Genomic DNA, 10,455 nt, shown 5'->3' on the forward strand with positions numbered 1-10,455 from the left:
TAGCAGGGAACTTACAGAGAACTGGCAGAAATCTGGTTTTTCTCCATAATTAAAAATAGTAATTATAGGCTTGACCTCATTGTTAAGCAAAATAAAAAAACATCTGGAACAGGATTCAGTCAACCACAGTTAAAGAAGAGTGATCTGAGAATTGCAACCAACACAGGTTTATAGAAAATGAATCTATTGCTGCCATTCAGCAAGACCTGGACAGGCTGGAGAGTTGGACAGAGAGGAAGGAACCTGATGAAATTCAACAAGGACAAGTGTAGGGTCCTGCACTTGGGGAGGAACAACCCCATGCACCAGTGCAGGCTCGGGGCGGACCTGCTGGAGAGCAGCTCTGTGGAGGGGGACCTGGGAGTGCTGGTGGACGACAGGGTGACCATGAGCCAGCAGTGTGCCCTGGCTGCCAAGCAGGCCAATGGGATCCTGGGGTGCATTAAGAACCGTGTGGCCAGCAGGTCAAGAGAGGTTCTTCTTCCTCTCTACTCTGCCCATTGAGGCCCCATCTGGAGTACTGTGTCCAGTTCTGGGCTCCCCAGTTCAAGAAAGATGAGGAGCTACTGGAGAGAGTCCAGTGGAGGGCTACGAGGATGGTGAGGGGACTGGAACATCTCTCCTATGAGGAAAGGCTGAGGGAGCTGGGCTTGTTTAGCCTGAAGAAGAGAAGGCTGAGAGGGGGCCTAATAAATGTTTATAAACATCTTAAGGGTGGGTGTCAAGAGAATGGGGCCGGACTCTTTTCAGTGGTGCCCAGCAATAAGACAAGGGGTAGTGGGCACAAACTGAAGCACAAGAAGTTCCATCTGAACATGAAGAATTTCTTTACTGTGAGGGTGACGGAGCACTGGAGCTGGTTGCCCAGGGAGGCTGTGGATTCTCCTTCTCTGGAGATATTCAAGACCCACCTGGACGAGGTCCTGTGCAGCCTGCTCTGGGTGACCCTGCTTTGGCAGGACTAGATGACCCACAGAGGTCCCTTCCAACCCCTACCATTCTGTGATTCTGTAATCTTGTCACAATAACTGAATATTTTACAAATTGATTGATACTTTAATAGTATACTGTAGCAAAAATTCTTGCCCTTGGTACCTTTTGTACCATGACAGTTTGACAAGGACAGTCCGAATGGTACAAAATCAGTCAGCTACCAGTATGGGTTGGGTAAGCATCTGTCTACTTGCAAATACTGTGTAGGCACAATCACCTTTTAAAATCTTACTTGAGTCTGACAGAGCAGGAGAGCTCTGCATGCTGTACACAGCATAGTTCAACTGTAGTGTTCAGAAATAGAAAACCTGGTGGTGGTCACTGTAAATCATGGCAAACTGAAAGAAGATGTGCAGATTGCTGACCCTTAAAGGCTGGTCAGCAGTGGACTGGAACATCGTGAATGTTTAGTGCCCCATGGAAACCATTCTATTTCCCTTGTTCATCTCCTGAAACATAGCCAACCATCTATCTTTTGGGTATTCAAAGTGTTAGAGATGTCCCCCAAAAGTCGCAATTTTGCGTGTTCTGTGTGAATGTGGTATTCAGCTCGAAATTCTTTACGAAAATTTGATGTTCATATTTTCTGGATTAAACACTTCCTGGTCAACCAGCGGTCTTTTATTTACAGTTGCCACTACTGGCTGTCCTTTCCATGGTAACATACTTATGGTTTTGTTGCTTTTCTTACCTAGATGCTTTTGTCGGAGGGATCATTGGCCTCATTTTTGCTTATATTTGCTACAGACAACACTACCCTCCTTTGGGTAATACAGCTTGTCACAAATCTTACGTCAGCCTGCTAGATCAGAACTCTGTGAAGAAAGAAGAGAGACCCACAGCAGATAATGCTACTGGCCTGCCTCTGGAGGGAATAACTGAAGGTCCTGTATGACTTCAAGAAATGTGCAGAATGAACTTTTAGCCTTCTCACATTTCCTCCAAACTGGTCTCTTAACACGGTGTTTCTTACTCTACACGTTTTTTTCTTTTTTTTCTTTCCTTTTTACAAACAAAAATGAAATACATGATTTTTAATGCCATAATATCATCATATTTTTGAAGTTAAATTTTCAGTTCATATTGACTTACTGAATTATCTGTTTTCAGTCTACAGCAAACAGATAGACTGCTTGAGGGATGGGGAAAGAACATTAATAAAAACAATCCCATATGGAGCATGGTTAAGAGAGTAATTTTAAGAAGATGTGGTTGAGGATATAGTAGATCTGGAAACAGTTTTTCTGAAGTACTGAGTGTCTCCTAGAAAGTTGTGGTCGTCTTCAGCACTCATGGCTTTTGATGGGTGATGAGTACACACAGCACTTTTCATCAGATGTTCAGCATCTGTTGTGGCCAGCCATTTCTTTATATAATATGATGAGCTGGGCATCATCCTTGTGTTTATCTTGTTGCCTTCTAACATAAAAATTTCCACATGCTGGTAGAACTTTCTATTAATTGTGAAGTCTTGACAAGGTCACTCTGAGCTACTAATGATCAAGCAACTGAAAGGTATGTATGGCTAAGTGTTTGTAAAAGCCAAGCCTCATGCATTAGTAGTTCCACAGGATGATGCTGACGTTCAAGAAATTCCACACTGTTAAAATTTTCAGCTTGCAATAACATGTATGTTCACAGGATGGATTAGAATCTTGGTATTATATCATTAGCAATTTTTTGAAAGCTCTTGCAGTAATTACCATCAAAACAAAATGAAAGGAAAGAATATCCATGACAGTCAACAAGATAAAGTCTTTAAAGCAAATTTAAAAAAATCCTAAAACTGTGAGAATAAAGAAACACAATGTTTTCTGTGAATCTCGGTGTGCCATGTTCATTCTTGTGTAGTGACTCACTGCAGCATGGGTGATCTAAAGAAATGCAAAGATTTTCATTTGTGACTTTGGGCGCACAACCATGAATGCTTGTGGTGGTCTCCAGCACTGTAACATGTCCAGAGGAATGCTGGAGACAGTTTTCCACTAGACCCATTCCATATTTTCAGCTCATCATGTTCTTGAGCATGGTGTTTTCAAAGCTTGGTACCTGAATTGAAACTCATTTGAATCAAAACATGGTTGGTATGGAGAAGATTACTAAGTGTATGACTTTGGTTAATTTATTATTGGTAGGATCCTGTTTAGTTATGTATGCACTATGCAGTATACATCACATTCCTGTGAAATGATTTACCTTTGGGTGGCAGAAGGTCAGATTCCAGAGTTATTTTTCTTAGATAATCCTGTGAAAATGCAGGCAAATGTTCCAGACCACGTCTTGGCAGTTGAACATTTCTTAGCCGGAGCTGCTGGTTAAAGCGATCAAAATAGGGTTGATTAACGACCATTATTACAGTGCTTTAAACTGGAGGAGACTGCTGCCATAATTATAATTTATGTGTTCCTGTTGGAATATGTATTGGTATTTTGTGATTCAGACAGCTCAATGTCTTTGTGTAAGGCTTGTCATTTACTTTTCTCAAAGGTAAGCTTTGTAGATTTTTTCAGAAGAGCTACTTCCTAATCGGCAACACTTGAAATTTTATAGAAAGCAAGTAAATTAGAATCCCTTTAAAAATAAATGTAATAATTGTGTACAAGAGGATGCAACCTTACTACATATAAACTTACATGGTATTTGGAAATACCTATAAATAGGCAATGACGTTAAGGAACAGAATGTAATAGGCATGAACCCAGGAGGGTTCTGCAGAAATTAGGCCTGATCTACTCATAAAACTGATACCAGTTTGACCGCGTCGGTTAGAGGTAGGATTGTTTTGCTGACAGTTACAGTATTCTGAGCTCTAGAATAGAGACGGTCACCCAAATATAACGGAGGTTTTGCTGGTGTGTATCTGCGCTAGTTTGCAAAACTAGCATCAGCAAAGCAAAATAATTCTGGCATTGCATTTGCACTGGATTTGACAGAACGCTTCTCTAGTGTACCTGAGGTCTTATTCTAGAAATCCACACAGTTTAGTGGATGTTTAATCTTTCTATAAAGTTTTTAAACCATCCTACAGAATTCTGTAACAGGGATATAATTTTCTATTACTTCATATGGGAGGATTAACGAAAGCCCTAGAGTAAGGGTCTCATGTCTCTACGTTGGATAGGGCTTAGCCATAAGCTTTTCTTTCAGCAGGAACCCTAGTCTTCCAGGTTATATGCAAATGTTAAAAAAAAATCTTAACTCAAAATTAAAAGTTTAATACTGATACATAGAGCGTTTTGCATGTCTTTATATAGATTTGGCTTATTCTCAAAAATGAGTGGGGCCTCCTAGTTGTGTTGTACACATTCCCAGTATTTTAATGGCTTTTGATACAAACAAGCTATCTTCTTTGGGATGGGAAAAGCTTATACAGCCCACAAATGAGGGGTGGCTGATACAAGATTGGAATATGAAATATAATGCAGCATAAATACTTCCATTGCAACAGTAATTGGTGAACTTTGCAAAGCAGTAAAGAATAACATATTTCAATGGGAATAATTAAATTGAAAGTCATAAAATAGACAATGTAAAAGCTTTGATTAAAATGTAATTAAAATTATGAAATATTTAATGAAATGAAACTTGTGGAGGGATCTGTAGGCGCTATAATTACCAGTGCAAAGTCAGTGTAGGGAAGGCATTTTTGTGGATCAATGTATTTTAATCTCATGCTTTCTCAGTGTGAAGGAAATGTAATGTTGTAACGCACCAATAAAACAACACATGAATGTGGGTTTGTACAGCTGTGTGTTGTCATTTTTTTTGAGAAGAATAAAAGTTACCAAGTTAGTTTCATTTATAAACCACATGGAGTATTACAAAAAACCAAGCCCTAACGTGACTGCGTTATTGATAAACAACAACAGTTCCAAAAGTCATTACTGATAACCACTAAAATGGAACAGCCTTCCTCCTTTAACCAAAATATTCTATCCAACTTTCATCCAGGAAAATGTGAAGTGTCAGTCTGCAAGGTTGAATTTTTGAAATATTTAACCAGCTAAACTGCAACAGGTCCCTTTCACCTGTCAAGTTCCATATCTCAGATAATACTAGGAGTGCCATATTTAATACTAGGAGTGCCCTATTTAATAACAAATATGGTGACAATAGAAAAGGGTAACAAAATCTAATTGAACACAGCAGAAATATCCTGAAACCAAGAGAAGCAACTGTTCTGGATAACTAAGCACATCACATCTAGTAGTTGGAATAAAGCCTTCACACATTTTTTGCTCACACTCTTACATTTTTAGGAGTATGAGTAGCAAGATATTGCAACTACTTCATCTGCAAGTTTGTTTTCTTGTGATAACATATGTCTCTCCCAAGTTACAAAATGGTTGGGTTTCTCTGACCTAACAGAAGGGGCAAAGTCTGGAACGCAGCAGCATCAGGATGATGGGAGTGAAGAGGTCAGACACAAGTTTCTGTTGCTTTTGATGTTCACAATGTGTTCAGAATTGCTGCAAGCAATAGGTAACAATGATTACAAAATTTCTGTATTACCTGCTCACCAGTGGTACTGCTTACAGTAGTGCTGTGCCGGCTGGGACAAATACAGTATGGGTCCTTTATTGAAGAGTTACGCCATATTTTTTATGAATTCACAGAAATAAAACAGAAGCTAGTGTGACCGCTGCTGCATTGCATGGAGTCACTGCACTATAATACTCTTGTTATCGATGCAAAATTGGTCTTCTGTCACTGTAGGCTAGATCTTGCTTCCAGTGAACTCTCATCAACTTAAACATGAAAAGGAGACCCTATAGTTTCTTTCCAGACATATGTGTTGTATTGCATTAATCATCCTGTTGTGGGTGTGCTTAAAAACCCTAAAGTTTCAGGGCTTGTGTGCCGAAACATTTGTCTTGGGAAGGACAGTCTAGAGAGTCACAGTTACCATCTCCACAGGGCAGGAAAACCTTCAATGTCCCTCTGTGTAACAGAGAGGTTTAAAAGCTGCCTGAATGTCTGTCTTATGGAGAATTTCTTTCTCACAAGAGAAAATAATGAACGCTTTTTTTTTTTCTCCAGAATTCTCATTGATCAGAGAGTCTAAGCATCCTCTCCAGATGTTGCAGTGTTTTTCTCTAATTTTTTTCTCAATTCTCTTAGAAAGGCAGTCCTACATATAGGCAGTCCTACATATAGGCAGCTTCCTTTATTAAGAACAATTTGAAAAATTCAGGGCAGCATAAATGATTTTTAAAAGTTAAGCATGTAAATCTAAATTAACAAACTTTGCAAAATTGAGTTTTATGCAGAGAAAGCAAAGGAATATCACACTGATCAAATGTTATTTGTAACTATGCATTCAATACAATTGGTAATCTTTAGGTAACGCTGTAAAATAAAATTAAAGGCCCTGCTAATATGCTTTATATCCAAAAAGAGCTAAATCATATAAACAAACAACAGTATAGCTAGTGGATTAGACACAATGTAAAGATCAGTTAGAAATAGTTCCAAATTAGTTAATTGAATTGACTCTGTTTTAAATACAAAATTAAAACACCTACTAGGGTTTTATTCCCACAGTTTAAAGTGTATCTTAAAATGGCTAAGCAGGACCATATTGTTGAACAGTTAGGATTAACACCCACACGCATAACCTGTAGGCATACTTTCCATATTGCTCTTTCCCATCTTTACAAGGTATATGATTTCATCTACTACCTTAGAGCACACTCCATACTCGTCTGGTAACCAGAATTTCCACATTGCTCTCCAAAGAGGCTAAAACAAAATTGGAAGTTTCCCATAGGATACAGCCTGTTCCACGCAGTTTATTGTGTAAAGAACTCCTGTTCTACAGGTGCACAAATCATTCCCTGCTCAGGAACATGCTCTGAACAGAGAGAAAACATCATTTTGCCATTAAGTTAAGACTTCTTCGACATGTGTAAAATTAAAATGACAAGACTGGGCAGATAATTCCTGATACACTGAATTGAACTGGGATTCCTTTTACAGATGCTTGGCACATTGGCTGAGTGCTACAGGACTTTTGCTTAAACTTGCAGAGATAGCCAAGAAATCAACATTCAGATTATTGAGGCCAGATTGGGATCTTGTCTGAACCCAGCTAACGACACTACAAACATCTGAGCTGCAATAAATGTATGCTGAAGTTACTGAAATAAAGATCTGCCCATTGTTCTTTTGCTGCCAGCTTCTGAGAAAACTTTGCAAAGGGAAAAGCAAGAGGCATTGGGGGGTAGCATGCAGTATGCAATCTGTGTAGCAAGGTATGAATGGGGCATGAAATAGAAAATCCTCGGTTAGTGCTTTGAGTTGATAAAAACAACACAGCGATGCGTTCGACCAGTTCATGAGTGGTGCAGAATGTCAAGCATGAAACACAACTCAACCCGCTCCGTAAACCTGAAACCTTTGGACTGAGTGTCTCCGTTAGTTCTCAAAAAACCCTCCTAATTTCACTGGCAGCTTTACAGCTGTCATCCATTACTCTGTCAACCTGCAGGAATTTACCACTCGTTACGAAGACGAAATTCACATGGTCTGAAATAAGTTTATTTCCAGGAGTAGATCGGTCTGGGCACAAGAAGGCTCTGTTTTTTATTCCAATGTTTAGATATGGTTTGCTTTTATTTGACCTCTTGTTCACAGGTATAACTGTGCTTTTTAATTACCCCTCCATGTCCTCTGAGCTTCTTCAGGTCCCTTCCTGTTCTTTTCATCTCCAGAGCTGCTACTCCACTGATGAAGGGAAGGGGAAGAGAAGTGTTTGCTGATATCTATCTACACATACCTTCTCCTGGATGGTGCCCCTCTCCCTCCTTTCCCTCTTCCATCCTCTCTACATTAATTAAAGGATTTTAAAGTGGTCTTCTCTGTTGTTTTGCTGTATATTCTCTTTTTCCTGTTTGAAAACTGCCTTCTTCTGAAGCCACAGCTGTAGTCAGCTTGATACACGCAACAGACACCCCTCGTTTGGAGCACTGGTTTAATTCGTAGGCTGGAATGGTTTGACCTAACCCGTTAATTCCACACTTGGGGAAAGCAGCCAGCAGTTACTTTGGGATCAACTCTTTGGGTTAACTTTCACTCCTTGATGTAAATGAAATGAATAGGCTGACACTCGGGGATCAGTGCCAGTGAGACAGCTCACAGGTGTCACAAACACTGCAACTTGAAGGAGTCTGCCCTGCGCTTCCCTGCCCCTCCTGGGCTAAGCAACGCAGTGCTGTGCTCCAGGCACCCAGCACGCAGAGTGGAAGAATCTGCCCAGGCTGCACGAAACCAGTTCCAGACCTGCTCTGTGAGTAGCAGAACAAAGGCTCTCTCCCTCAGCAGCTGCCGCTGCCCTAAGCAAACCCGTATGAGGAAACGCTCTGTTTAGATCTGCACACTGAAAAATCTTGGGAATGGAAAAATCTGCACTTCGTATGAATAACAAATGGAGAAACTGAGACCTCTGAGTAGCAGTAGTCATACTGGGGCTAAACATTAATTAACAACAGGAAACCACTGAAATAAAATAGCTTGGAGTATTAAGAATTAAATACATATGTATAATAACCTGTCCCAGCTTAATCCCTTACTCAATTATCCCAGAGTGAGAGCTGTTACATTTGAAGGTAACAGAAGGATCAATGTCTATAAGCTTCGAAGTATAATTAATGCACTTACATAGTGTAAACAACTTTTATCCGTAACACAGAATGCAACTCTTAAGGGACTAGATATTATTACAGAATTACCCTGCTCAATCAGAACAAGCTCCAACAGGAGGACTCAGGTTGTCACCATCTGATACACAAACTTCTCACTCAAGCCACAGGGCACTTTTAAGAAGTGGCTTTTACAATTCCTAATATTGCAGTGAGAAAGGGTAATAAGAGAAGTGTCCAAATACACTCTTGCTCTCAAGTTCAAGGGAATTCTTATCCTGATCCACAGCTGGAGCAGAAGCAGATTTTTGCTCTTCACATTTTTGATGTTACAGTTTGAGCAAACCCAAGTCTGTTCTGCAAGATGCTATGAGCGACTGGTGAGTGCACTTTTATGTGCGATTTGGAGACAAGAATTCAGAAAAATTCTCGTTTCTTCCACGATGCCTTCAGCAGGCAGTCTACTGACAGTTACACTCACAGCAGGCTGATGGTTCACTTCAAAGAGCCTTCCGAGATCTACTCTGTGCTGTCATCAAATGTCCTCAGCCTGGCACAGGTATCATCACCCATTTAAGACAGCGAGAATCCTGACATGGCTACTTCAGGAAGGGCCAGGGTATATCTAATAAAACTGCTCTTCAGACCACTGTCTAATGAAACTATGTTGTTAGCCTTATTCTGTGAAATCCAAAAGCTTTGTAAAACAATTTGTTCCAATTCTCCTTATTCTGCATTTCCAGCATTGTGATGCTACTGCTGTTAGAAGCCTGCTTCTGTCCTCCAGCTTTGAGACCTGAGGGCACTGCAGCAGAGCGCAAACAACCTGTGAAATAAAGATGACACTGATCTGCCATCATGGGAATCATTGGTTTGGGAACCATAGCTAAGGCCAATTTTGCCACTATTCTAGTTAGCATCTCTCAAAGTGACCTCCTGACACCAGGCAGAAGATTAAGAGAGAAGAGATGCTAATTAAGATACAGGCCCATCACATAATTCCTGGAAGAGATCTAAATGAGGGAATGCTTGATTTATTAGTCCCTATAGCCTTGCCCATTGCCCCTGGCTGGACACACAGAGTTGGTAGCTCTGACTGAAGGCTCCCGGGAGTCATATTATTGTCAAAATTCTCCTTGAGCTTTGTATTCAATTCCTTATATCGGGGCCATTAGGAGAAAGGAGTCCCCACTTTATTGAGGGCGATGTTTCCAAATCATTTATTGTTGCTCAGCAGACTATAGTTGAATAACTATCTGCTTTACCAGACAGGCTGAATGTACACTATTAGTCTGTATTCTGTGCACATCATTTCTTATCAGCGTAACAGACCATTTGTGTATACAAAACTGCATTTCATCTTCATTTCCAGCCCAATGGACTGAAGCCATAAGAAAAGATTCAGATGCGAGCTCTTATTGAAACCAATGTAACACTGTAAAAAAGGAAGGAGGAAAGAACATTACGACAATGTCACTCTAATCTAAGAGATTGTCTAAGAGATAAGCTTGTCTATGTAGTGAAAGTGCTGGAATTCATATCTGCAGCATTGTCCAATAAACTTAAAGCAACTTAAAACATCCTCTGTATCAGTAACTGTTGAAGAGACTGGAACTGGCCTCTTTAAACAAATAATTTCATGAAATAAAGGGCTAGCAATCATGTTTCCAAGGCTTGTTTGCAAAACAGAAATTCCATTTCACAATCATGTGATGGTTTAGGAAACAGTTTTAATTCCGTATGTTAATAAACCTTAGAACTTTAGAAATATTCTAATAGAAAAAACTTTACGATCTCTCCTGCCAGCTCATGGAGAGAACAG

The 10,455-nt window shown here is 40.0% G+C and overlaps 1 protein-coding gene across 1 annotated transcript in view; it reads left to right on the top strand.

The window, feature by feature from the left end:
- The window catches only part of PLPP4 (phospholipid phosphatase 4), a 66,825-nt gene extending 62,089 nt beyond the window's left edge, over positions 1-4,736 (top strand). Inside the window, exon 7 of the mRNA XM_075423842.1 lies at positions 1,689-4,736. Coding sequence (XP_075279957.1) covers positions 1,689-1,888 — 200 coding nt within the window. The 3' untranslated portion in view covers positions 1,889-4,736. The remainder of the gene's footprint in view (positions 1-1,688) is intronic.
- The last annotated feature ends 5,719 nt before the right edge of the window (positions 4,737-10,455 follow it).

The sequence above is a fragment of the Opisthocomus hoazin genome, chromosome 6 (assembly GCF_030867145.1).
Source record: "Opisthocomus hoazin isolate bOpiHoa1 chromosome 6, bOpiHoa1.hap1, whole genome shotgun sequence".
In the NCBI taxonomy this organism is placed as follows: Eukaryota; Metazoa; Chordata; class Aves; order Opisthocomiformes; family Opisthocomidae; genus Opisthocomus; species Opisthocomus hoazin.